This window comes from Rattus rattus, chromosome 11, assembly GCF_011064425.1.
Source record: "Rattus rattus isolate New Zealand chromosome 11, Rrattus_CSIRO_v1, whole genome shotgun sequence".
Classification (NCBI taxonomy): Eukaryota; Metazoa; Chordata; class Mammalia; order Rodentia; family Muridae; genus Rattus; species Rattus rattus.
The window spans coordinates 71,565,492-71,593,427 of NC_046164.1; the positions used below are offsets into that span (position 1 = coordinate 71,565,492).

Sequence of the window (27,936 nt, forward strand, 5' to 3'; positions counted from 1 at the left end):
GTTGCGTGTCCCCGCCCGCTCGTCGGTCGGAGCGCGGCTGGCGGCGCGGTGGCGGCTCGGCACGGCGGTGGCCGGTCGCAGGCGGCCGGGCGGAGTAGCAGACTGCGCCGAAGCCGCCCCAGGCGCAGGGCTCGCGGCGGCGGAGAGCGCCGGACTCATCGAGGCCCGCGGCCACCCGCGCCTTTCAATGGGCAGCTCGCACTTGCTCAACAAGGGCCTGCCGCTGGGTAAGGCCGCGCGCGCGCATTTCCGGCTGCGGGCGGGGGGCGGGGGCGGGGCGGCCGGGCGCGCGCAGCGCTGGCTTTGTGTACGAGTGCGCGTGCGCGCTCGGCGCGCGCGCTGGGGACCCGTGCGGCTAACGGGTGGTGCGCATGCGCGAACTGCTGTACAGGCGTGCGCGTGCGTGTGCGCGTCCCTATTTTCCGCTGCCCGCTCGCGACCCGTGCAGGTGACAAAGGGGTCTGTGGTGTTACGACCCAGGCTGTGACGAGCGGGGCCTATCCTCCTGGCCCGCGGCCCCGCGAGAATCCTTCTCGTGGATACCCAGGCGGGACCTAGGTGTTCCCAGAGTGAGGAGCCTGCGGATTCCGCATGGGCCTCGGGTCGGCAAATCCGGGAGCGGGTAGTCTCTAGAGGTGGCACTGAGGGGACGTGGGTGGCCTACATGCCTATCACCCCTCTAGACGACTTAGTGATGCTCAGCTTGGCCCCTGGATTTGGACCACTTAAGTTTTTTATTCATTTATGAAAGTCCTTAAGCCACAGGGGTCCTGCCTGTGGAGGGCAGTCCTTCCTTGGCAGCGTTCCCTGGCCGCGCAGCCTGGCGCACGCGCAGTGAAGACGACCCCACCTTCGGGCGGGGCAGCCCAGAGGTTTCAGAGCTCCGGAGGAGCTTTGGCCCGCTGTCCAAGCGCCCCATGGTGTCTATCTCTGGCGCTGCCACCTTAATGATGACAGGGCTTGACCCGAGCTCTGCCCTCACAAGGGTACTGCCTTCTTCCTCATAACCTGAAAGATGGCAGAGGAAGAATCCTTGCAGCGTGTGCTGCCAGCAGGAAATAAGAACTGTGGGCAGGAGGGAAAAAGGGAGGCGCCCTGTGATGGCCTACTGCACCTCTTATCAGACAAGGCCATTTTGCAGATCCTGTCAGTCTGTTTCAGGGTGTGGCGGGGTAAGGCCCTCCAGGCCTGCCTCCATCCTGGACTGGTGGTGGGTACTCCTCCCCCACACTGCAACACACACACACACACACACACACACACACACACACACACACACACACACACACACACATATATACACACACACACACACACCCACACGTATGTGTGTGTTTGTGGGAAGAGACTCTGCACTCAAACCAGCAGGGTTATAGGCCAGAATTTCCCATGGGTTGGGGAGGATAGGCCCAGCCATTGCCTTCCAGAAATAAGCAGGACAGCCTTCATCCTGGCCTTGCCTGTCAAACCTTTCCTGGTCCAGAGCCATGCCCCTTGTCTTGATGAGCTTTCAATTGGTTAGGACAAATTTGCCTTCTAGGAAAGAAAAGGGAAAGAATTTAGTTGTCCAGTATTCAGGAAGGTGAACCTGTGAGACAGGGTGTCAGCAAGATGATACCTAGTGGTTTTATTCCCCAGGTAGTGTGTTACCTTACTGTGTTCTGCTTTGTCACTTCCAGAATCCGAGAGCACATGGCTATTATAAAAAAGAATGCACAGGATGCTTACCCCAGTGTGGGCAGCATGTAGGACATCGGGGCTACTGCCCTAGAGTGGGGCCAACATCTTTGAGTCCTGGGGTAGCATGATCTCTGGAAGAATGATGGCAGGGCATGGTTATGGGCCTGGGCTCATGTGTGATCTCTCTGTTTCATCTGCAACATGGGGTGACAGCTGTGAGATGTGCCAAGTTCAGGGACAGCATTGTGGGTAGTGTGGGGTAATATTGTTCCCTGGAACTGTATGTGTTTCCTTGTCTTGTTACTATTTACGGTGGCAGCTGTGGTTTGAGGCTGCCCTTTTCTCTGCTCTGGAGCTTGGTCAGGCATGGCCCTGCTGTGTGTGTTAGCCTGGCTTCCACAGATGTCTGAGGGCACTGTGCCATGTTAGTTGTACATAATGTGGACTGGGGCCTGTAGATTCTTGGTGGGACCTCCGTGATACGCTGCTCTTGCGGTGGCCTCTGATCTCTCTTCTGTAACCTGTGGGTCTTTGACGAGTTTCAGCCAAGTGCTTCGCCTTTCTCCAGAAGATCCTCATGCTCAGAGAGGTCTGGTATCCCCTTCAGGGTTCCAAGTGGGATCAGATCCCTGGCTCCAGCCTTCCAACAGCTCACTGTTTCCTACCTGCCTTTTGAACTTCATTGGTGAGTGCCCTCTGGCAAGAAACTTCTGTGAGCATTCATCCTCAGTCCTGGGTACTGCTGAGGACACTCTTGGCTAGGGCCCTGTCCGTGTGACCTACTAGCCCTGTGGCTCCCTGGCATGGTATGTGAAGCAGACCTGTCCTGAGGTCTTTTCTGCACGGCAACACCTTTACACTAGCTTTCATTCTACTAGTGTCAGGAAAGGATTTGGCTTGCATGGTGCTGGGCAGGGTGGCCTGCCTGTAAGCCCTGAGATGTAAGCTGCTACACAGGAGAAGTAGCAGCTTATGTGGAGTTGGTTTTGTAGTTCAGCTATGTCACCTGAAGTCTGCCAGCACCAGGGCCTGCATTCTGCATCCTCCCAGTCACTGCCATCAGTGACTCGCTGAGTTCTGTGGGGTAGGTATGTTCAGCCTCCTGAGTCTTTCAGCAGTCCTGCAGCAGCTGTAGCACCCTTGACCCTCAGGTTCTGAGGGTCATGATCATGAACGTGTTCTGTCTTTCCCAAGCCCAGACTGTTACTGTGTCAGGTGGTAGCTTTAAAGACATGACCATTTTCTATAAAGCTGAAACTTTGTGTGTGGCCTCTTGTCAGATTTGCCTGACTTAGCTTCTGTGAGGTCCTAGGTCTTTGTGTGTCCACAGTCAGCATCAGACCTGTGTTATAAAGGCAGTGTAGGAGCTTGAAGGCTTTGGGGACAGGGCTGCATTGGCTTGCGTGGGTCAAAGAAAAATTTAGTAGGCTTGGGATGTTGTTGTGGACCAGAGGTGCTGGTTTGTCCCTCACAGGGAGGCATGGAAGTGGGGACCCAGAAAGATCTGCACTCCTCCCCAGGCATTGCTATCCCTTGTTTTGTGTGACTGTGGTGTTCTTCCTGCCACTGTCTGCAGTAGAAATACACAGGGCTGCTTCGTCTGGAGATAAGTCTCCAGTGAAGCTTTCTGTAAATCCCATGACCTCTGTGTCCTTTACAAGGCCAGGGCTCTCTACAGCATTGGAAAGATGTCCTATTAAGAAAAACAGGGAGGGTGGCAGCCCCTAATAAACCGGATTGTGTTCTTCCAGTAAGAATAGTTTTCTCAGCTGGGCAGGTGTTCTCGAGTGTCAAGATGGGCAGTATTTGTTGTAACACACAGAGGCAAACTGATACACATGGACACAAAATAGCCAACATGACTGGAGATGAGTCTGGGTGGCAAGTCTATGCCCTTTATCATGTTTTCTATTCTGAGCCTTTCCTGATGTGTGGTACAAGTCATAGCTGACTATGGAACTCTTGTTTCTCATGGACACCTTCAGTGCCACCTCATTGTCCTGCTGGACTTTCCCCATGCCTTTGGCAGGGCCTCCCCTCCCCTGGAGGCTCATGTAGCAGTGCTTTGCATAGCTTACTCCTGTTGCCCTTACTTTTCAGCTCCATTCTTGTCAGGTAGCAGACACTTCCACCTGATCTGAGTGTCAGGCTCTGGCCTCTGGGTAGGGACCAGCCCATAGCATAGCTTTGTAATGCGAGAGGGCTATTTGGGATTAGAACTGGCCTTGTACTCCAGAAGGATCTGTGCTTAGAGGTAGGGGGAGACCCCCTCTGTCCCTGGGAAATTTTTCCCAGAGGGCCTTTAAGGAGGATGGGAGTGACTGAAGGGTAGGAGTGGCTGAAGGGTAGGAGGGATCAGGTCTTGGTTGAGAAGTGCTGGCCATTCCCAGAAGGAAGTTTTTGATTGGTCAGTTGGTTGGTTGAGATAGGGTCCCAGAGTCCCCACGGCCCAGGTGACTGTTGTTTTTGATATTGCAGATGGCGGTGGGCCATGCAAGGGACAAACTTTGCACCCTTGTCAGAGCTTCCAGCATCCTGACTTTTGGTCTGTTCTTCTGCAGTGGCTCTGTAGTGCCCTCTGCTGGGAAAGTTCAGCATGGCACCTACTAGGGGAAGGGTTGGGCCTGTGGCAGGTGCCTGGCACGGGCAGGCTGTGACTCTAGGGCGTTGTTGCAGCTTTACTGACTGGCTCTGCATTGTCTGTAGTGTTCCTCAGGGCTGGGCATATCTGGAGGTTAGCACTGAGCACATGTGCTGGGAATCCACAGAGAGAGCTTGTGATAAAGTTTGTGAGTATTCTGGAAAGAGATATTCCCCAAATACGTTGGGTGCTAGGTTCTGAGGCCCCAGCGTACTTTGGATTGGTGGCCATGTGTAGCCTTTATGGATGAGCATTGACTAGCAGGTGGTCTTGTCTCTTGGTGGTGCTAAGGGTGGCAAGGCCAGGCTCCATCTTAGCATCCTAGCATCCTAGCATCCTGATATCCAGCTAAACTGAGGGGTTGGCCCTTGTGTGGGGTCCAAATGCTAGGAACAGAGACCAGGGCTTTGGTTGCTCAGTGCCACACTTTGGGGATTGGGCCTTTGTGCTCACCTGTAATGCCTAGGTTTCTAGGCTATAGGTCCTACCAAAATGTGTGTGCGTGTCAAGGCCCACCCTTTCAGCACAACGAGGCAGCGCTTTCAGGAGAAGCAGGTGACTGTTAGCTGTGCTGGGATGCTTTGAGCAGGGATTGGGAAGGAAGTTGGGTAGAATGTTGGAAAGCCAGCATCTAGCAAGCTTTTCTGAAAGCCTCATTAAAAGGTCCATGTTGGGACATGATTGGGACAGCCTTAGATGTCAAGAAATGTAAGTATAAAAGAGAAACTCCCAGGACCAGCTGGTAGGCCCCATTCTGTAGTTGCACGTTCCTGTATTCAGTAGAGGCTGCCTTTACCTCTCTCAGTTTGAGAACACAAGGCTAAGCCAGAAGTCTGTGGGGTAACCAACTACAGAGCTGCTCTAGGTCCACATAGATGACTTGGGGGCTTGCTCTAACCTAGAATCACAAACTCAGGGTGAGTGAGTGCCTTGCTGTCCAGGTTGGTCTTCCGGCTGCTGCTGCCGGACAGGGCTAAGGATATAGCAAAAAGCTTCACTTTCATGAAGCTTCCTGGAGTCTGAGTTTTAGCTGGCCTTTGATGGCATTTTAACTTGTCTCTTGTGTTTGATTTTTAGTAAGACTTTGAACCCGACGCAGGCTTCAGTGGCTGCTGTGGAGCAGAAGCCTGAGAGATTTGGTTGGAGACAATAAGACGTGGGATGAGGCTCCGTGACAGAACGCGGTTCGGCCTGGGGATTCTGAAGACAAAAAGCTTTGGACAGGCGAATTCATGGTCGTGGAAACCCCGCCCCAATTAAGCAATGTCAGGTTGGTAGGGGCTGCAAAGTGAAGCCATCTCTGCGAAGGAACTACAAGAGGGACATGGGCTGCATAAGTCAGGCAGGCTGACCTTTGCTGACGGTTGTGGGATGCCCGAGGAATATGCTTGGTGTTTGCAGGCTGCCTTGGATCTCAGACCCCAGCCTAGCCACATCTGCATCTGTAGGTCCTCTGTGAGGCATTGTCTACAGGGTGAGAAGATGGAGTTTCTATTAGACTGTCAGTCTGGGCAGGTCCTTGAGGAGCTAGAGGCCACTTCCTAGGCAGTTGGCTCAGACTGTGCTTTAAGGGCTTGCTTCGTAACCTTAGAGGATTTGTTGGCATGGGCATTGCTCGCCACAGTGGTGATTCTTAAAAAATATGGTGTTCAAGCCAGGGAATGGGAAAAGTAGAAGCTTGCCAACACCTTTAAAGTAGCAGTAAGTCCATTACCTGCTACAAGAAGTAACACTTTGATGTGAGAAAAGCTACTTTGTGAGTCCAAGCTGAAGCACAGTTAGATTGTTGCTGTTTGTCCACCTCTGTTGCCTGGTGATAGGAATAGCTAGGGACAGGGTCCATAGAGCTCAAGGAGGGAGTATGCAAATGCACGCCTGTGCCCTTGCAGATCCCATCTTGAAGGCTAGGTCCATCTAATCTCAGCACCTTTACTTTTACGTTTATGAAGGCATAGATGGGTCTAGCTATGTCGTCTCAGGCACATTGACCCTGGGAAGGGTTCTGTACAGCAACACCTCTATCCCACAGCTGGAGATCTTGGGCTTAGTGTTGTCTAGAAGGTAACTCCATTGTCTCTGGGTGGTCGGTGAGACCTGTGTCAGCCCAGGTACCCAGGTCCAGGCCTGGGAACACGTAGAGCCTTGCTGTACATGGGTGTGACAGTCCCTAGAGCATTGTCTTTATGTGACATGGATTCTTTGAGGCACTTCTTGGTACTGGAAGTTTGGGGTAGCCTCTGTAACTGAAGGCGAGAAAGGTGAGTGTGGACTGCACAGGCTGCTGCTAGCCAGCAACTACTGCGGGCTCCCTCTGGCCTGCTCAGCGCAAGACTGTGGTGACTTGTTTCTTGTCCTCCATTTCTCACTGTGCCTTGGTCAGCTTTTGGAAGGGCTGGACAAAGTCCTGCCTTGTGCTGTGCTACCTGCTACCATGGACCTACCTTTAGCCTCCTTAAGGTGTCTGCTGCCCAGCTGGAGGTGGCCAGACAGTACCTGGGAAATCCTTGCTCCTGTATTTGGCCCCAGGTGGGGTCTAGTTTAGTGTGTCATGTTGGGAACAAACTGATTTTGTATCCACAAAGGCTTTGATGGAGCTAGGAATCAGACCCAGGGCCTCACACCCACTAGACAGATGCTCTTCTCCTGAGTTGCACTCCAGGCCTAAGGTTCTTTCTCACCTTGATCTGGGAGGAGGGTTCTGAGAGTGTCATTACCCCTGCTTGCCCCCCTTTTTTTCTTCACTGTCTCACTGTTTTTAGCCTTTGAAATCTACCACTAGGAATGATATTAATTAAGGTCATATGCTAAACATCACTCTGTGGTCACTCTGTGGGGTTCTGGGCAGTCACATGGTGGTTTTAGGCATCAAAGAGCAACCAGGCACTTTCCTGAATCGAATCATTTTGTGATCTGCACATTCCTGTGTTGACAAGACAGCCTATGGCTGTAGGGAGTCAGGGTGGAGGTGCCTCCTACCTCCCCTGACCTCCTGTCTACCACAGCCTCCCTAGGGTCTACAAGGATTTCAGGTCCTATGCCCTTGAGGGATTGATGGACTGAGTCTACTCAGTCATCAGTAAGCTATAGAAAACTATTTTCTTCTTCACAGTTTTAATTTGCTTTTTACAAAGCCCCAGGTAACCCCATGTAACTCAGGTGCTGAGTACAGCAAGTCCTCAGGGCTGATCTTTCCAACTCGAGTGGGTAGTACTGCCCTCAGGGCACAGACTGGAGCTGCCGAGGGCATTAAGTAGTCTGCTCCTCTCTTGCAGGCGTCCGACCTCCCATCATGAACGGGCCCATGCACCCCCGGCCCCTGGTGGCGCTGCTGGATGGCCGGGACTGCACAGTGGAGATGCCTATCCTGAAGGATGTGGCCACAGTAGCCTTCTGTGATGCGCAGTCCACACAGGAGATCCATGAGAAGGTAGTGTCATATGCACCTAGTAATAGTTGGCTAATCTTTATGGGAGTATAGGGGACTCCAGAGCCTGAGCCAGGCAACCTCAGGCTGCAGTCTGAGTCAGCACACAGCCTGTTCCTTGGCCTCTGGCCACAGTGGGTCTGAATACCACCTGGTCTTGTGTGGCCTGTCCCTGTGCCTGGCCTGGTCAGGAGGTGTAGAGATGGCTTACTCTGTAGCTTCTTGACATATATCATAGCCAGTTCATTGGAAGCGGAACTGTGGGCACCTGGCAGTGATTGTGCTTGATGCTACCTGGCATACAGAAAAAAGGACCGATATCCTCACCCAGCGCCTGCCTAGAGCTTGAGGTCGGGTGGTTAGCAGCTCTGAGCAGCTCCTGTGATTCATGTTTGCTCAGATATGTTGTGTTTCTTTATTACCTGGAGTGTATTCATTTAGTTTCTGCTTGTATCAAGGTTAATTCATACTTTGTATTGAAGACAGCTTGAAAATGTTCTTAAAACAGTCTAAAGAGTTACTTCAGGAGCTGACAGGGATTGAAACCACAAGGGACCTGGCACCTGCTTGTATGGATGGTCTGCATGGTTAGCCTGAGATTTGCTTCACTGGGAAGACCGGTGAGCTCTGTTCTTGTCAGCACTATGGCCTCAAAGGCTGGGTCTTTTGGCCCATTGCAGATGTTGCCTCAAACCCAGAGCGCAGTGAAACCCATATCTGAACTTATCTTCACATAGCCTATTACTCAGCCTTCTAAGTCTGCCAGGTATGGGATTTAGCATGTAGTGAACCTACAGCCTTGCTTCCCAGTGGCTGCAGAGTATCTGGGACAGTCATTTCAGTCTGAGCCCAGTGCATGTCTGTAGTCCTTGGGTACTTGTCACTTCTGTATAGACAATCAGTTATAAGAAGGTAAGACTCTGTGAGTAGAATAGAGCTTCTGATCTACAGGAGACCCAGTCTGACTACGGGATGGACTGCCTTCCGCCAAGAGAAAAACTGAGATTGTCATGTTGAAGGTCATGAGGTAGATGTGAAGGAACAAAGTTGAAAACACAGGGCTTAAGACACTAAAGCTAAAAGTAAAAATTATCACTTAGGGCATAGAAGCAAGCAAGCAAGCAGAGATCAGAAGTCTTGATTCTTAGGCCTTGGGGAGAAGAGTGGCGAATGGGAGGGGAGTAGCAGCAAGGAGTAGGTAAGTTAATGAAACACAGGACTCAGAGGGGAGGAGCTGGTTGTACAGACTGAGAATACAGTGGTGGATGGATTCCCCACACAATAGGAAACTGTGTTAATTAAGGGCCTTGAGCCTGTAGCGTAGCGTGGCGTGGGCAGTAATCAGTGGTACTCTATACTGTTACACACCCTTATAGCATGTTACACACCCTTATAGCATGCCAGCAACCATACTGGGGGCCACTGTCCTAGCAGACATAACCTGCATTCACAGTCATACCTTACCTGATTCACAGTAGCCCAAACTGGACAACCACCCAGTGTCCTGTGGTGACATGCGGGGCACAGATTCTGCCACAGATTCTGGCCCAGGCAAGGTATGACCACAGGCACATAGCACCTTGGGTACATGGCACTGAGGGAAATCACCTTCCCTCTTTCTGCTGGCTGGAAATTGGGTGTGATAGCTGAAGCTTGGGTAGAAACCTTCTACTCTAAGAGGTAAGGGATATACAGAGAATGGCACAGCCACAAGACAGGAGAATGGTACCCAAATAACTGTGAAAATGCAATAGGGCATGTGGAATCACACCTGTCTCTAGGTGTGGAAAGGAGATAATTGTCTTATATATCCTTGCTATATGATAATTTCCACCTTTTTAGAGCAAAAAGTCCTCACAACTGGCTGGGTGTGACTGTCTGCAATGTGCATGAGCACCTTAAGTGTCAGTGAAGCACGTGATGAAGAAAACTTTACAGAGACCTTGGCTCTTCTGACGTGGATCCAGGAGGAGTATTAGAGGGACTGTGGATGTGAGAAAGTCACCTTGTGGCAGAAATCTCAGAGCATCCCTGGGCTGTACAACTTGTCAGCCAAATGATCTTTAGCCCAGGGCTGCATGGAGCCCAGGAGGAACCCAGGGACACGGCTCTCAGCATGTGCTAAGTGAGGACTTAGGGGAGTAGATGTCTCCGAAGGGATCCTGTGGAGATGGGAGAATGACGCTCTATGACCCATGGGTAGAGAACACCCCAGGCCAGAGGAAGTCTCTTACACCTAAGATGCTCAAAAAAAAAAGTGGGCAGAAGTGTCTAATATGACCAGCAGGCTGCAAAGGCCCTGACCTTGGGCTCAAGCTGTAGACACATCTGGAATCAGGACAGTCGTTGAGAGGAGAGGGTTTCACTGTGTGCAGGAGTCCATTGCCACAGGTCAACAGGGCCCGAGACTCTGAGACCCATTGCTTATGCTTTGATGGAACAAAGCAGGGAACCAAGGAACGTGTGTGGCCCTCAGGTATTTGGGCAAAGTGCTGTTGAACTAAGATCCGGGGCTGGGATGGTTTCTGGTTGGATGGCAGCAGTTGGAAGAGCAGGAGACTTAATGCAACTTCAGAAGGAATCTGTAGGTATTCCAAATACTCACAGGGAAAAGAAGCAGCAGTAAAATTGAGTGAGGTCAAGCGAGCCCTTTGTGCCCTGGCCCAAGGGCCACATGTGAGATCTTCATGCTCTCCCAGTCAGCAGGAAAAGGAGTCCTTGCAGAAAGCTGGCAAGAGAAGTACTGCTTATGTTAACCACTGAGCAAGTCCCTTTCTGGCCCCATGAAAACTCAAAATTCACGGCAAGTGTCCAGCTGATCACTGACACGGTAGGAGACCTGGATGCCACTTCCTTCTGTGGAGCAGGACAGCTGCAAGGACCCCAGGTGTCTGTGAAGTTGGATAGTCTGCAGCTTGACTGTGTCAGCAGGAAAATATCTGGCGTGATGGTGAGGTGGGAAGAGCTGCAGTTTCATATGATAGCTGTTGCTGTTCATACCAGGTGATAAAACCATGCAGTAGGGTTGGGGATTTAGCTCAGAGGTAGAGCGCTTGCCTAGCAAACGCAAGGCCCTGGGTTCGATCCCCAGCTCTGAAAAAAAAAAAAAAACCATGCAGTATGGTTTGGAGTTTCAGTGTTCTCTCAGCAGGAGGTTGCCCTGACCTTGAAACCTCATGGTTTGGGGCATATGCTCCGTTCAAAACTTGTTGCCACTGGGTGCACTCAGGACCCATTTCCAGCCAAAGATAGCTGACCTACATTAGTCATTCATCGCATGTTCTGCCTGCTTTGAACATCTGGGACCCAGATTCTTCCATTCTGGTGTTGAGGACCAAGTCCACTAGGGTCAGATCTCTAACCTGGTTACACAGCTGATGGATGAGGAGATTGAGCTGCTTGCAAAGGATAGTTTCTTGGAGCCCTATCCTAAGTGGACAGACCCAGAAGCACCCATAGAAGAGGTACAGGCTAGGTGTTGGTGGTGACCTGGGCTGTAGACCTTTGCCCACTGTCTAGCAAGCTCACCCCTAGTATGCTTTTGTCCTGCATCTGGGCACAGGTGACTTCATACTAAGTACAAAAAAAAGACACCATGAAAAAAAAATTCACAGAGAAACATAGGCAGATTTCACCCAGGAAGGCAAATTCATGCACCAGTAGTAGATGAACAAACAGTAGAGTGTGTTTTAGTTGCAGAAAACCCAGGGTTGATATCAGCATGTCAGTTGGCCAACATGTCATAGGCAGTTGGACAACAGTGCCTAGAGCCTCAGAGGACCTTCCATTTCTAAGAAATTAATACAAGGAAATGAATTCACTAGCTTTTTATCAAGGAAGAGTATCACTGGCAGCACTCAGTGCAGTAGGAAGTTCAGATTCTTTGATTCCCCCTTCCCTGTTGGTACGTTCTGCAGTGCGTTGAAATATGCTCATGGTTAAGTGCTGAGGATAAAAAGCAGGCAGGCTGTCCACATACATGGTGACACATACACAACATAGGTATCTAGGGTATATATCTATCCTGTCCACAGTCAACCCTTTGCACACATAGTGAGGGACCCATGAGCATTTGGTTGTTGGGTGTTAAATCTGTCCAAAACTACAGACCCATCTTAATGCTACCCTGAGATCTTTCCATCTGGTCTGCACTGCTCTAACTGCCATGGGCCTCAACAGATAACCATTATGTGGAACTGATCTCTACTTTCCCCAGCCTCACCTGTTCTACGGAGCTGTCCCAGGTCCTTCCTGTGCTCGTGACTGACCATCAGAAGTCCATACAGCACAAAGTAGTCAATGACGTCCCTAAATCTTCCCTTATTCCTATCCCAAAGGCTGCCTCAGCTGCCTGTTCCCCTTTCACTCTTCCCCACATGGGTTCTCCATGACATCCCACTCTCAAATGGGTGACCGCTTTTCTATACAGGTCTAAGTATAATTGGGGCACATGTGGCCCCAATTCCCTCCTTGAAGACAGGGGCAACCATGAGTCTTTGCCCCCAAACTTATGCCACTCACCCTAGCATCCCAGAGACCCCTGTTTTAGCTTCTTATGATCTTCCCTCAGCTCCTAGCTGCGTCTTCCGTGCGTAGTAGTCTAAATGTTCCCTGGACCCAAGATGAGTGGGGAGGCTGTCCCTGTATTTGCCCTTAGGGTTCTTCATGACAGGCGAAGGCTGTTCTGCCTCAGTGACAGCTGTCTGCATTCTAGGCCGTGCACCTGGCTATTGAGGTTGTGTAGTAGAAAAGGGAGGCTGCATCAGCCTTTCCCCGGGGAGCAGCCCACTGCCCCAGAACGATGCCTTATGGCACTATTTTTTTTTAGCTGTCTTATTATGTTCTTATGTCTTTACCTCTCTTCCGACTCTTATTCCACCCTAATCCCTTCCAACCCCCAACACTAGTGAGGAGAGAAAGAAGATCAAAGAGGTAAGGGGGTGTAGACCTCTTTAGACTACTTCCTGCTGATTAGGGATGTTGTGTTTCTTGGTGCCAGTCCAATCAGCAGTTGCTGTCTTTGGAGTACCTCTGGCCTCTCTCGGGGCTCTGGCATTTATTCCTTCTCCAGAGTCCCCAGAATTAAGCTATCTGCAGCTGACAAAGGTCATACCTCTCCTAGAGCATAATTAATAGCTGTGGACAAACTGAAGCAGCTCCATATCCCACACGTTACCTGAGGCCCACAGCTAACTAGACCAGCCGGCAGGACCTGTGTGGAGGAGGACAGGTGCCAGAGTTGGCTTATTACAGAGTGTAGCGCCCTCTAGAGGCTGGCCCTGCCACTCCCAATAACGTGCTTCTGAGTATGTTCGTTAACATGGGTGCCCTTCACACCTCTTCACGGAGACTGGTGAGGACTGGGCCTCATTGTTTTGGGCATGGAGTCTGGTTGTTGGCAGGTGGTGCTAGTAGTCTTTGCCTCTGCACACCATCCACAGCCTCTCTGCTGAGTCTCTAATGGTGGCATGCTGCTCTTCTGAGAGAGCTGTTCTTGAGAGAGCACAGCTGTCCCTGCATGGTGTCCCCTCTGCCTCCCATGCCCCACTGTTTTGGCTGGCCACTCAGCCTTTGGGTACCTTTGGTGGGTCCTGGACAGCTTAGTAAGCAACCTGTTTTCCTTCCATGCAGGTACTGAATGAGGCAGTGGGCGCCCTGATGTACCATACCATCACACTGACCAGAGAAGATCTGGAGAAGTTTAAAGCTCTCAGAATCATCGTCCGAATTGGCAGCGGGTTTGACAACATAGACATCAAGTCAGCTGGTGATCTAGGTAGGAGCTCTGAAGCCCCTGTCTCCATTTACCAGGGTGTCTCACTTAACCTTCAGGCTCTGTTGGGCAATCCCAGCCTGCTGGGACTGCTCCTTGGGGTGAAGATGATTTGGGGCTATGGGCAGGACAGGTTGTGGGGGTCTGCACAGGACATGGGTGTAACTTTATTCACTGTGTTGTCACCAACTGACCAGGCCTAGGGTTTAGGCTGAAACCAGGGACCAGTCAGAGAGGTCATTGTCCTCTTCCCAGAACAGGGACTGTGTGCCATAGTCATACTTGTACATACATGAAACCATGTGTGCTCAAATTGTACACATATGCATGACTCTGCATCTGTGTATGCAGTTTTATTGAAGCAGTATGGCCATACTTAGCCATTTTAGCCTGTTTCTGTGCTAGTGGCCAACTGACAAAGCAAGGCTGCAGTCTACAGTGTCTGCCGTTGACATCATTCTGCCTTCTGTTCCTTAAGGCTGTCTGGGGAACCACAGGGCAGCTGAGAACTTGAGTAGTGTGGTGGGAAAGTCCGTCTTGTTCTGTTGGTTCATGCTGGCCTGGCATGCCACAGGGGCCAGAAGCTGGCCTGCCTTTCCTCTGGCAAGGCCCCACCATTTCTCTCTATAGTACCTAGAACTCACAGACTCCACTCTTGAGCTAGGGATGGCCAAGTTCCGCCCACTGTGGCCCAGATATGGGAAGGGCTGGGTCTTGTTTGCCTTATGTCTTCTCAGGGGTCAGTTTTGTTTCTGAGCCTCCAGGCTACCTACTACTGCTCCCTGTTCCCTTGCTTATTTCAAGGGAGTTGTTTCTAGAGGATGTGTGGGTCCTGTCTTGGTTCCTCCTGTGTCAGGTACCTCTAATTCTTAAGATAGTTTCTACAAAAACAGTCCTGTCCCAGCACCTCAGTGAGAAGCACAGGCAGAAGCATCCAGCCAAGGTGGGAAGTAGAGTTGTGGCCACTGTGGAGGATGGGCTCATGGTGGGATGGTGGGATCCTCCTCTGAGGACAAGGACCATGGGCAGCCCAAGGCAGCACAGACTGTGTCAGCTTACAGTGCCTGAGCTTGGGCTCTTGGGATAATTGGGGCACTGAGGTTAGGAAAGAGAAGCCCCATCTGACTTGTTCCCAGGACAGTGGGCATTGCTGAGCTCTGAAGTCAGGGCATTCCTGGCCTTGGAAGCTCTGGGGATCTGGAAGTTGTGATTCATGTAGTATCAATAGGTGGGGGCCGGCCAGTCCCAAGATGCACCTTGGCACTGGCCCTTTGCCAGTGTGGCCATGGCTGCTTAGGAATTTTGAGTGCCCAGTGATCCACGCGGGGAAGAAATGAGTACTGATGGGATTGGTCACCTGCACATCCAGACTATTCAGGCTAGGGATGGTCAGAGAAGCACTTAGCTGTCCCTGCTCTGTCTGTTTGCTTGTTGGTTGTCACATCTTTGTTGTACAAGGCTGTGACTCCAGGTTTAAGTGTGCCCAATGATAGAGACAGGTAGTCCTATCTGGTGGCTGTGGGATGTGTCTTCTGATGTGTTTCTGCTGAAGCACTACCCTGAGGTTGCGCTCGGACTGCAGCACCTCTGATTGTGATGACAGGAGGCTGTGGGCCTGGTACATGTGTCTCCATGTGTATTCTAGGCATCGCAGTGTGCAATGTACCAGCAGCATCTGTGGAAGAAACAGCAGACTCCACCCTGTGCCACATTCTGAACCTATACCGACGAACTACCTGGCTACACCAGGCGCTTCGGGAAGGCACTCGGGTCCAGAGTGTAGAGCAGATCCGAGAGGTGGCTTCAGGGGCTGCCAGGATCCGTGGAGAGACCTTGGGCATCATTGGACTAGGTGCGTTGGCCACTGTGACTCAGCACAAATGGCCTTTGTCTGTCTGTCCCCCTTGCACTTCATAAAGTTGAGGCCCCGGACTTTCTGGTTGTGTTGCTATCCTCAGCTCAGGATAGGACATAGGATAGAAAGTCCAGGGGCAGGGCTGAAGACACTAGGCTATGTCTTTCACAGGTGCCATCCATGGAGGTCATTCATGCATGGGCACGTGTGTATATTATATGTGGATGAAACAGATAGGGTATACACATGGACACGCTTAGATATGTATACAGTTACATACACACGCTGTAACTGACATGTTATTACTGAAGCACCACCTTGAGGGTGTGCTCTGGCTATAGCACCTTTGACTGTTGGTGTCATGGGGCTGTGGGCCTGGTACATGTGTACCCCACAGCTCCAAAGACTTGAGTGGTATGGCCTCAGGGCCTACTTCTGTCCTGCTTAGGTGGTACTCAGTTCCCACCCTCTCACTGCTGTTTGCTTTTTGTTGGTCCCCATTTGTTATGTGTCCCATAGAAATGGCACAGTAAGTTGTGCCACAGTTTCACCATTGAGGGCTCCCTTGTCACCAGACAGCCTACCCTTGGCTGACCCTAGCTGCACTGTACTCCTTCCTCAGCACTGCTGCTGCTTCAGTAGATGGGAAATGTGTGTGGGTCACCTGAGCTACTGAAGAGATAGACTTGGTATGTAGTTGTTGTCCCAGTGGACACTCACGGCAGGGCTGTTTGGTATTCCATGGCTCTGAATGTACCCTTCCTGTCCAGTGTATAGGATGAGTTAGTACCTCCTACCTCAGGGTTGTAGCCCTGAGACTCATTGAGGGTGAAGAAAGATAAACATGGGTAGAGTGAGGGTCAGGGGTGTCACTAGGCAGATTTTGGTGGTCAAGTTCTTGCCCTCCAGTCTGCTTGGTCTTACTCTGTTAGTGGCTCAGCCATGTGTCCTTTTGGTACCCTGCCTTGCAATGATACTTGATACTTTGCCCAGTGTGCCACGTGGCTGCCACTGACTACCTTTTGGCCTATCCTGCTGTCTTCTCTGCTGTGTCAAGCTGACTACTGTAGTCAAAGCTCCCCAGGTTTCAGGATCCATAGATGGTGACATGTATTCCATGTGAATGATGTAGATGACACAGACATGGTGATGCATGTGGACATATTTGTGTGTGAGTGTACAGTATATACAAGGGAGGATGGTAAATTGTGCCTCCTCAGAGGACAGCAAGGGCTCAGAAGGGAGTTGCTGTACCCTCTATCTTGGGGACCCCCTAGTCATGTAATTGCTACCAACTACAGAACAATTCTGAGGCTGGCTTCCATATACTGTGGCCTCGCTCTGGAAGGGAGATGACCACCTGCCCCCAGGTATCCCTGCTGCCTCCTGCTCTTCTTTCTCCGACCTGTGGAGGCTGCCTTCAGTGTAGACTTGGTGATTAGTTCTTGTTCAGAAGAGAGGACACACAGGCAGTGTGCGCTGTAAGTTTTGCTTCTGTAACATGGATGTGCCAGCTACTTTCCCATGTCTGTTGGCCTTCACACCCAGTCTTCTGCCTTCCCCTTCCTTGTTCTCTATCAAATATTTGCAAAATGCTCTGTTATAACTGAAAGATACTCTGTTTCTTTCCTGGAGTATACATTGTATTTCTGCCTGAGACAGCCCTGTACCTTTTCCAGCTAATGCTCCCTTGCTGCAGTCTCTGTATGCCATCTGGTACAGCTTGCTAGGTTCATCAGCCCCACTGAAAGGGACAAGTTTCCTGAGTTTGTGTTCTTCCAACAGACATGAGGTTCTAGGTGTTGTCTACATGTCTGTCTTACTCAGAAGCTCTTACTGTTAAACAGGATTCTGTTGATCTGTTTAGCCACTGGGCAGATGAAGCGGCTGTGAACAACTTTGGACATGTAACAACTTTGGACATGTCTTTTTGTGCATGTGATACTATTTTCCCGATTTAACCAGAAGTGCAATGACTTGACAGCAGGCAGGAGACCACCCAGGCTTTCTTCAAGCAGGTGTGTGACTTTGGCAGTTCTTAGCTGGGTAGCTGCTCTAGGACGTGGACTTTCAACGTCAGTGTTGCCTCTGCTGGGTTTCAGTCTGTACTGTCCCAGAGCCTGAGTGCCTTTCTTGCTGGAATGCCTGATCATTTGAGAACCTTGTACCTGTGTTTGAGGTGTGGTGCTTGTCAAGTTCTTTTTGTTTCTTCTTGGTGTGGATCTGCAAGATTCCATCTATGTTTTGACTCAGGCTTCATCAGACAAGTGTATTGACACCATGGCACCTGCTTAATATCTGTGATGAGAGCAGATTCTGGTTCTGAAGAAGTCCAGCCATTTCTTGTAAGTTGCTACCTTTTGTGTCTTAAGTAGTCTGCCTGCTCAAGGGCTATGAAAATAGTGCTTTCTTCTCGAAGTTTCATGGTTTTGATTTTACAAGTCTCAGATCACCTGAAATCACACACCTTGCCCACTGTTGTGAGAGTATTTTGACAGGAAATATAGACAAATATGTTTGTGTCTTTCCACAATGTCTGAATTTGTGGAATAACAATAAATTCACAGGGCTCAGTGGTTTCAGTGGCAACAATTTGCTAGGTAATTCTCCCTCCCCAGTAATCTGGCCAAGGCGAATGCAGGATTTTTTATTTTTAGGACAGGGTCTCGCTATGTAGTCCTGTGGGACCTACAACTTGATAACGAATAGCTCTGGCATTAGAGGAGTGTACTACCACACCCAGTGTTTTGTTCCAATCTTTTCTTTTTTGGATATTTAAAGTCTGATTTATTTATTACCCTTAAAGACTTATTTTTAACTGCACTCACTCAGGCTTAGAAGTAGAAGCTCTTAGTGAAGACAACATACTTCTCTTGGGGATGTGTTCCTGGTATTTTCTTTGGCTTCCTTCATTCTTTTGGCCAAAAGTTTAGCACATTCTGCAGCCTCCTCATTATTCTTAGTACATTGTGTTGGTGTTTGTGTTGTAGGTCACATGGAGTAACACAGCACTGAGTCTTGGGTGCTTTGGTCCTGGGCTTCTTACCTTCTTTGTATAAGGGCTTTCTGAAAACATTGGCAGATGTCTTTAGTGACATTTTTATTGCTTTTCTATGTTCACCATGACCAAGGATTTAACAAAGTATTTAATTTGAGGGCTCATGGTTCCAAAAGGGTAAAGTCCATAACCATCATGGTGAGGAACATGACAGCAGGAGGGCATAGTGCTGGAGAAGTAGCTGAGAGCTTACACCTGATTCACAAGCACGGGGGCTGGGGGGCGGGGAGAGAAAGAGAGAGAGAGAGAGACAGAGAGACAAAGACAGACAGACAGACAGACAGAGACAGAGACAGAGACAGAGACAGAGACAGACAGAGACAGAATGGGAGCCACTTTCATTCAGAACACCACAACAGACATCACTTCCTTTAGAGAGCTTGTAAAGCATTTGGATTTTGCTAGCTCTTTTGGACCCCAACTCCCAGTGTGCAGTAGTATCTGTCAGTCCAGAAATCAATCTCTCTCAATCTCTCTCCCTCTCCCATTCCCTCCCCCACTTCATAATAACCAAAATGAGATCACTGTGATTGGTACCCACAGTGCATTTATTCTCAAATAAACTAGTATTTCCTCTCTCCAGTTCTCTTGATCCATAACAATAATGGACCTTATTCAGTAGCAGTTACACTTTGCTGTCTGTAAGTTAAGATGTCTTGCTTCATGGGAAAACCTCGTTTGTCATTTGTCTTAGGGTTTCTATTACTGTGAAAAGATACCATGACTATGGCAACTCTTATAAATTTAATTTTAAATTAAATTTGGGGCTGTCTTGTAGTTCAGAGGTCAGTCCATTATTGTGGCAGGTAGCATGGCAGACGATAGGCAGACGTAGTGCTGGAGAAGGAGCTAAGAGTTCTAAGTCTCGATCTGAAGGCAGCAGGAAGAAACTAAATAACACTTCCTCCCCACACTTCCTAATGGTGCCACTCCCTATGGACATATGTAGGCCATTTTGTTCAAACCACCACATTCCACCCCCTGACCCTCATATGCTTATAGCCATCTCATAATGCAAAGTGTATTTAGTCCAACTTCAAAAGTCCCCATAGTCTATCATAGTCGCAACAATGAAGTTCCAAGTTCAGAGTCTCTTCTGAGACTCATGCAGTCTCTTAACTGTACTTTCCTATGACAAAATAAAAAAATCAGATCACATATGTCCTGCCTATAATGACATAGGATGTACTGACCATTTCTAAAGGAAGCATAGTAAGGAAATACAGGACTAAAGCAAGACCAAAAACCAGCTGGATAAACTCCAAACTCTGTATCTCCATGTCTGATGTCAAAGTGCTCTTTAGGTCTCCAACTCCTGTCAGTTTTGTTGACTACAACGCACTTCTTTCTCTTGGACCGGGTCCGCTCCCTCTTAGCGGCTTTCCCAGGAGGCATCTCATGTCTCTGGTATCCAACATTTTGAAGTCTTCAAGGCAATCTAGGCTTCACTTTCACAGTTTCACATGTCCTCTCTAGGCTTCCACACAGGGATATCCCTGACACATTCCTGGCCTAAGTAGCTTTCTTAGTCTTGGAGGAAGAGTCCATAACCCTTTTTTTTTCTATCTTTGACTCTAAACTCAGAACCGTGTGTCTGAAAGCTGCCAAGTTCTGCTGCTTGCTGGGGCTGAAACATGGCCCCTTCATTCAATTACAACTTCGTTAGCTTTCTGGTTTTGATGGTTTCCTTTACTACTTAAGCTTCGCTATCTTGGAACTTGCTTTGTAGACCTGGCTTTCCTTGACTCTGAAGTCGGCTTGCCTAGTCTCCTCAGTTCTGGGATTAAAGATGTGGGCCATCATGCTTGGACATGAGCTTTTCATTGGTTCTTTTTCACAAATTGGAAGCTTAACTGGCAGGGGTCGGGATGGGGGGTCTTGCCCTGAGGTCACTGCTCCTTTATTCCATTTAATATCAGGCTTTTCTTTAATCTCTGTATCTTCTTGAACACAGGATTGTAGGCGTAGATTTTTCAAAACCTACTTTAATAAGGGTTCTTAACTGCTTTAACCTCCCTTCTAGCCCACTACCCATCAGAGGGAGTGGAAAGGAAAGGCTAATAGAGCAAAAGAGGATGTGGACCTGTTTAGAAATAGTTCTTTGGGGGTGATTCCAGTCTTCGTTGTCAGGATGTTAGCATTTTTGTCCACACGACTCAGCAGTGGTAGCTAGACTCACTCACAGACACCATTCACAAATCAGCAGTTCAATCCAAAGAAACCACGTAACTCTGCCAATCGGCCTGGGTCCATGGAAGCAGCAACAAACTGCCAGAGTATCACAAGAAGTTCTTTGTGCATTTTTCCTCTACGAAGTCACAACAAATGATGATCAGCAAAGAAGGCAAGGAGAACCAATGCCACAGCATCGTTAGTGAAGACCAGCATCTGCGAAGCCCAGCAAAGAGTAGCAAGGCAACCAATGCACAGAGTTGTCCACTGTCTGTTGGGTTACCCTTGTACACTTTGCAAACATCGTGTGTCCTCTGAAGTGTTTGCTCCAGCAAAACATCACATGCCCCTTTTCCAGGCTGCTTCCAGAAAAACACATGTCTTTTCTCAGCAAAACATTCTTTCATATGACAGTTTCCAGAGAAACCTCACATGACACAACTGAGTTTCCAAAGAAACAAGAAATTTCCACTTCAGAGGATTTAGCTCCATTCTTCTTTCTGGTGTTCCTTTCCTCCTCGAATTGTACATTTTATGTTTTTTCCTTGCCCTGCTTGCTTCTTTTCATTACAGATTTGCATAAGAGCACTAAGAACTCCAGGTTAGAGTCAATACTAGGCTGTTTGAGATTTCCTCTGCCAACCTAATTAATCCATAACTCTTCAGTTTAGCTTCAGGCAGACTTTTTGGACAAGGGCAAAAAGTAGCCACATTCTTTGACAAAATATCACAAGAACAACCTCTAGGTCACATGCTAAAATTCTTCTCCTTTGACCAGGACCCTACAGTTCAAATTGCCCTCAGCACCACTGCCTTCCTTGTTCTTACTAGTATGACCCATTAAGCAATGCTTAAAGCATTCTGTTGTTTTTCTAATCCAAAGTCCACATTTCTCCAAACAAAATAATGGACCAACCTGTCACAGGACTATCCCAGTCCCTAGTACCAACATCTGTCTTCGGATTTCTATTGCTGTGAAGAGACACCGTGACCATGGCAGTTCTTCTAAAGGAAAACATCTAGTTGGGGCTGGCTTACAGTTCAAAGGTTTATGTAGGCAGATACGGTGCTGGAGAAGGAGCTGAGAGTTCCACATTCTTTAATCAGAAGGCAGCAGCAGGAGACTGAATCACACTTCCTCCAACAAGGCTACTCATAATGCCACTCTCTACAGTCTTATGGGTCCATTTTCATTCAGACAGACCACCATATCATTCATTTCTCTTTTTTTCTTTTAGTTTGAAGAGTTGTTCAAAACTCTTTTCTCTGTGTAGTGGTGGTTTCTGATAGTTTCACTTTAGAATCAGCTCATCAGTTTGTGTTTTGTTTAGTCCTTGTGTTATGGAGTACAATTCACCATGTCCTCAAGACGTTACATAGCCCTAGTATTTTGTGTTTTGATTTTTCTTAGTAGAGTTCTATAGTGATCAAAACAGAACTTTTATACAGAGTTTATAAAACTTGTTAATGTGCTTTCCCAATGCTGGTGATAAGACCTAAGTACCACCCCTCCAGCCAAGTGCTTGGTATAACTACTGTTAGAATGTGTGTGTTTTAATCTCCTGTAGTGTTTAGAAACACAGCTGCTCTTTGCATATTGACCTGTCCTGCAGTTTCCCTAGATTCTGGTTTGTAAGTTCTCCAGGCATTTCTCCACACCCCGCTGGCTCACCCGCAATGCTCTATGTGCTCTCTCCGCCAGCGTGTTTCACTGCCTTCCATTCTTTTTCTTGCTCCATTGGCATTAGCTGTGATGGTCAGTGCTTTATAAACTTCATTTTTCTCTCTGCTTTAGTTTGGGTCATTTTTTTTTTTTTTTTCTTTTTTTTCGGAGCTGGGGACCGAACTCAGGGCCTTGCGCTTGCTAGGCAAGCGCTCTACCACTGAGCTAAATCCCCAACCCCTAGTTTGGGTCATTTCTATTGGCTGCTGTTTGTCTTCAGTATTAGACCTTCTAATAAATTCTTCATTGCAGAATTTTTTTGTAGCGTTTCCAGCTCTAGAACAGGTGTCTGTGACAGGTGCTACAGTTGACTGTCCTCTCGAGTTTTTCACATGTACACAGGGTGCTGTCACATATTCCCAGCAGGTATCAGAAGTCCTCTCAGCTGATCCCTCAGCTGGTTTTACTTGTATCTGTTATAACTTTGTGGTACACTAAGTCTCATCTAGAAAGAAAATAGTGGAGACCTAAGTAAGTGACATTTATCCCTACAGCGGTTGTTCTGTGCTGGGATGGTACTGACTGACAGCTTTTGGTACTTCAGGAAACAGCTCTCTTTGATCACCCTCTACCCGTTTTTTTAGGCAGACCCCAGCGTTCGCATTAGGGAGGTTTTCTCCAAGTCTCTCCTGCTCACATTCTCAGCAGCAGCTGTCCTGTACTAGAAGCTGTTCTGTGACCTCTGTCATTCTACTTAGATTCTGCAGAGATCAACTGGCTGGCTGCTCTGCAGAGTCCTCCCTCCTGGCCTGTGACTGGTGTGTCCCTGGGCTCAGCATTCCTTTATAGACTTCCGTTATGTCAGACCCTCCTGACTCACCTTCCCTGTCTTTTGTGGCCTAGTCCTGCAGAGTCACTGGGAGGGCCTTCGGGCTTTGCTGGGCCCTGCCCTCCCTGTTGGTCCTGATGCTCTAGTGGAATCCTCACACTTGCTTTCATCTCCTTTGTGTCTCCCACAAACCTGAGTTTCCTGGGAGGCTGTCCTGGCTACCCTCTTTAAAACTGCCTGTGTCCTACCAACACCTACCAACATGCCTGAGTCTTCTCTTTGCTCATTTCTTGGTGGGTATTAGCTTTCTCTCTTGATGGCTGCAGCAGGAGAGGCTTACGTCCCCGGCATTCTCTTACCAGCAGCCTGTGATGCATGCTCCATCTGTATCCAGCATGCTGCTGGTGTGTGGATGTGTGGAGCTGCCCCCATACTATGCTCTTCAGCCCGTGGCTTCCATGTCAGAGCCAGGCTTGCCTCAGATGACACAGAATGTGGATTTGTGCAATTGGGCCAGGAAGGTGGCAGATACAGTGTACCCTCTCTGCTGCTAGATCCTTTTTTTCTTTCAAGATCTATTTCTTAATTTGTTTGAGGGGGGTGGGGGTATGAATGCAGATGCTCACAGATGCCAGAGGTGTCAGATTCCCCTGATGTTGTAATTAAATGTGGTTCTAAGCTGCTTGACATGAATGTTGGGAATTGAACTTGGTTCCTCTACAAGAACAGCAAGCATTGTCCTCTGAGCCAACTCTTCAAATCCCTGCTGCTGGATTCTAATGTTCACAATGGTCCCAGCATGTACTGATGTGGCCAGAATTGAGATTCCAAGGATGTCTGATAAGTGGACCCACTGATAAGTGGTCCGAGAAGGGGGCTAAGTTGATTGGGTATTGACTCTGTACATTAGTGAGAATAGCTGATCAATGGTAGGGTGCTGGAGGGTGACAGCTAGCATTGTTCCTCCCACACCTTAATTGGAAGCAGATATCTTGGCAGAATGTTTGTGACTGAGATCCCAGAGATCTGGTATAACATTGGCAGACAGGCAAAGTTCTATGTGAGGCCCTTTGAATTATGGCTATGAAGCCAGCCTCAAGCTCTGAGGATGCATGTCTCACTTCATCTTGACTCTGCCAGGTCGTGTGGGCCAGGCGGTGGCACTTCGGGCAAAGGCTTTTGGCTTCAACGTCCTCTTCTATGACCCATACCTATCTGATGGAATCGAGCGGGCCCTGGGGCTGCAGCGTGTGAGCACACTGCAGGACCTGCTCTTCCACAGTGACTGCGTTACCCTGCATTGCGGCCTCAATGAGCACAACCACCACCTCATCAATGACTTTACAGTCAAGCAGGTGCGCTGCAGCTGCCCTACCACCCCCTTCCCCCTCCCACAGGGCAGTGCTGTCCCTTCTTCACAGTGTAGCCCTCTACTCTTCCCTCAGGGTTTATCCTTCTCCCTTCTCCCCAGGAGACAATAGACCTCTGACCTAGACAGCAGCAGTAATTAAATTCTTGGGCCTGTCTCAGTCCATTGATGGACCAGGGTGTACTTGCTGGTGCTACTGCCCACCCTGGCCCAGGGTACCTCCCAGAACTAGTCTGTGTCAGGCCATGCCCTGGTGGGTGGGAAGTGAGATTTGCTTGTGGGTGTGCCATTACAATGAGAAGCCCCAGTGTCAGTCACTCACATGATCATCCTGTCTTCTCAGATGAGACAAGGAGCCTTCCTGGTGAACACAGCCCGTGGTGGCCTGGTGGATGAGAAGGCACTAGCCCAGGCCCTGAAGGAAGGGCGGATCCGTGGCGCAGCGCTGGACGTGCATGAGTCAGAGCCTTTCAGGTGCCCCTGTGCCCTAAGATGGACTATGCCCACCAGCCGAGGACTGTGACTTGGGGACCATGTCTTTCAGCACTGCCCTCTAGCTGGCTGGGTTAGGGGAGGGTTTGCTGTCTGCTTTCAAGAGGGGACAAGAGCCTCAAGAATCTGTCTAGCCTTGGCCACAGTAATGGGCTGGGCTTAGGCTTGGCTTGTTTTCCATTTGTCTCTTGATGTCCATGGTAGCCCCATGGTCCCCGGGCTCAGCAGGGCCAAGGCACACGCTAGCTTGGCTCCACACGCAGCCTCTAGTTTTGTCTGGGCTGACTTCCTGGCAAAGCCCATCATGGGAGAGCAGACCAGTTGAGTGATTAGTCACTGAAGAACAGACAGTGGAGTCTGCCTGAGAGCCCTCGTTCCTAGGGTTTGGTTTGTTCTGCTGGGCAGGGCTGTGCCAGCACCCCATTAGGGCTCCTCTAAGGCTCAGAAGACCCTCCGTCCCTTACTGTTAAGACCTTGGGGTAGGTTTGATGGTCCTGCAGTTCCACTTTTACAGACGCCTTGGGAAAGGTCAGGGGCCCTCAGATCCCAGGGCTGGTTGCCTTCTACACCTCTCCAGACTTGGGTGCTCAGATCATTCTGACTGTATGTGCTATCCTCAGCTTTAGCCAGGGACCCTTAAAGGATGCACCCAACCTCATCTGCACCCCCCATGCTGCATGGTACAGTGAGCAGGCGTCCATTGAGATGCGAGAGGAGGCAGCCCGGGAAATCCGACGAGCCATCACAGGTGGGTAGCCATGCTATCAGACTGACAAGTTTGTTTTATGCCTGTTCAAGGGAGGTAACACTTGGTTATTCCTTTATGGGGTGTCCCTTGGTGTGAAGTTGAGTAACACATGTATCATTTTTGTACATGAAGACCTGCCATGTTGGGTGCTGTCAGCTGCTTGTGAGCTGAGGGCTCAGGTGTAGGGCTAGTCTCCAGGTTGGGAGCTGACTTCACATGCAGAGGCTCTGTGGTGTTCACAGCCAGGGCTGTGGGAAGAAGGGTGGCTCTGGGTCTGCCTTCTGGCCCCTACAGAGGCCGCAGCTTTAACCCACGTTGTTGTCTCTCTCTGGTGTATCTTCCAACATCCTAGGCCGGATCCCAGATAGCTTGAAAAACTGTGTCAACAAGGACCACCTGACAGCTGCCACCCACTGGGCCAGCATGGACCCTGCTGTGGTACACCCTGAGCTCAATGGGGCTGCCTACAGGTGAGCAGGCAGGAGAGGGGACAGTCTCTAAGACAATGAGGCTTAAAGCTGGACCTTGGCTAGTAGGTAATGCGTGGGTAATATGGCTGGGGATACACCCTTATGTAAGACCCTGTGGATGTGAGAGGATTGAGTTGGATGGGATAGTCTACTTACTTGGGGCACAAGGTTTGACTTGGGAGCCTCCTGGACAGGAATGCTGGGCAGAACTATTGTTGGGCCAGAGAATAGTAAGGAGTCAGGGAATGGGGCTTGGGGAAGACTTCAAGTGAGAAGCCAGGCATTGATGCTGACCGGCACTGACCAAGTGCTTACTGCCTCCAACTTTTCTGGACCTTGGGGGTCATTGATAACCGTGCAGAAAGGGCTGCGTATAGCAGATGGGTCTCCATAGATCTCACACGTCTGCCCTTCTCCCCCAGCAGGTACCCTCCAGGTGTGGTGAGTGTGGCCCCCACTGGCATCCCAGCTGCTGTGGAAGGTATTGTTCCCAGCGCCATGTCCCTGTCCCATGGCCTGCCCCCTGTGGCCCACCCACCCCACGCTCCTTCTCCTGGCCAGACTGTCAAGCCTGAGGCGGATAGAGACCATACGACTGACCAGTTGTAGCCTGTGAGGAGCTCTCCAGCCTTGACACCTGGTGGAGGGAGCTGCACACCCTTGGACCCAAGTGTGCAGAGGTGGCATCCAGTGTGGCCCTAGCACTCCAGAGACTGGCCCGGGCGTGCACCAGGCGGGGCAAGAGGAAGCACGTCCCCAAGTTGATTGTAGTTGTCCCGTCCTGTGGGCTGGCTCACTGTCCTGTGTCCTTTGCGTTCCTCGTTTAAGCAAAAGAAGTTAGTAGCTAATTCTATCACGAATGTTCTTGTCTGTGTACAGTTTTTAGAACATTACCAAGGATTTGTTTGCTTAGCTGTCAACAAAAAGAAAACCTGAGGGAGCATTCAGCAAGTCAGTTTGAGATTATTTTTCCTTTTCTACGTTGGAACGTGCCCCGGAATGTGGCCGTCGGCACACTTCTCAGGACAATGAATCCTTCCTGTTTTTCTTTTTATGCCACACAGTGCATTGTTTTTCTACCTGCTTGTCTTATTTTTAGAATAATTTAGAAAAACAACAAAGGCTGTTTTTCCTAATTTTGGCATGAACCCCTTGTTCCAAATGAAGACGGCATCGCGAGTGGCTCTGAGGTGTGTCTGCAGTGCCCAGTGTGCTCAGGACCATCGGGGTCTGTCCTGGGGAAGGCAGGGGTTGGCAGACCCTTGCCTACGTGGTGCCGTCCTGCTGATGTGGTAGGCTAGCAATATTTTGGTTAAAATCATGTTTGTGACTGTAACCATTTGTATGAATTATTTTAAAGAAATAAAAATCCCAGAAAGAGCCGGCACGCCTGGCCCCAGCTTTAATGGCTTCATCAAGTGGGAGCACTGGTGGGTCCCTTCTGGGCCTAACTCTCATGACCTCCAGGGCCTGACTCAGCTTCTGGGGAGCAGGCAGTCCTGGGGAGACCCAGAAGAGGGCAGCAGCAGGTAGGACTATAGTCCCCACTACATCTTCAGGGGACAGAGGGCCCTGGTTGGGGAGGCCATTCTCACATGCAGGGAAGGAGGTCTGTGTGTGAGACTACCCCTTTTGTCTAGACAACAGCCCCTAGGCCAGCAGCTCTTGGACTGACATTTTGGACAGATCCACTGAAGGAAATAACCAGCAGAAAATTAAACAGAAATTTTAGCATGTAAGCACAGTGCCAGGCTGCTTATGA

General features: G+C 49.7%; 1 protein-coding gene across 6 annotated transcripts; it reads left to right on the forward strand.

Annotated features, from left to right (window-relative positions):
• Positions 1–27,561, forward strand: Ctbp1 (C-terminal binding protein 1). Of its 6 annotated transcripts, XM_032915982.1 has the most exons (11): positions 2–227; positions 5,399–5,591; positions 7,594–7,748; positions 13,377–13,521; positions 15,164–15,370; positions 24,236–24,450; positions 24,808–24,938; positions 25,577–25,704; positions 26,057–26,174; positions 26,600–26,655; positions 26,736–27,561. In XM_032915982.1, the coding sequence occupies exons 2-11, from the start codon at positions 5,585–5,587 to the stop codon at positions 26,747–26,749; spliced, it is 1,176 nt and encodes a 391-aa protein (XP_032771873.1). In that variant the 5' UTR covers positions 2–227; positions 5,399–5,584; the 3' UTR covers positions 26,750–27,561. The 6 variants fall into 6 exon arrangements, with proteins under 6 accessions (XP_032771871.1, XP_032771872.1, XP_032771868.1 ...); XM_032915980.1 differs by lacking the exon at positions 5,399–5,591 and having other exon boundaries at positions 1–227; positions 26,597–26,655; XM_032915981.1 differs by lacking the exon at positions 5,399–5,591 and having other exon boundaries at positions 1–227; positions 26,736–26,862.
• The last annotated feature ends 375 nt before the right edge of the window (positions 27,562–27,936 follow it).

Bases quoted from the DNA above. Each gene is read 5' to 3' on its own strand.
- Ctbp1 (XM_032915977.1), top strand. From the start codon at position 188: ATGGGCAGCTCGCACTTGCTCAACAAGGGCCTGCCGCTGG. The intron at 15,371-24,235 runs GTGCGTTGGCCA...TGACTCTGCCAG, and splicing joins CTTGGGCATCATTGGACTAG to GTCGTGTGGGCCAGGCGGTG. The intron at 24,939-25,576 runs GTGCCCCTGTGC...TGCTATCCTCAG, and splicing joins CATGAGTCAGAGCCTTTCAG to CTTTAGCCAGGGACCCTTAA.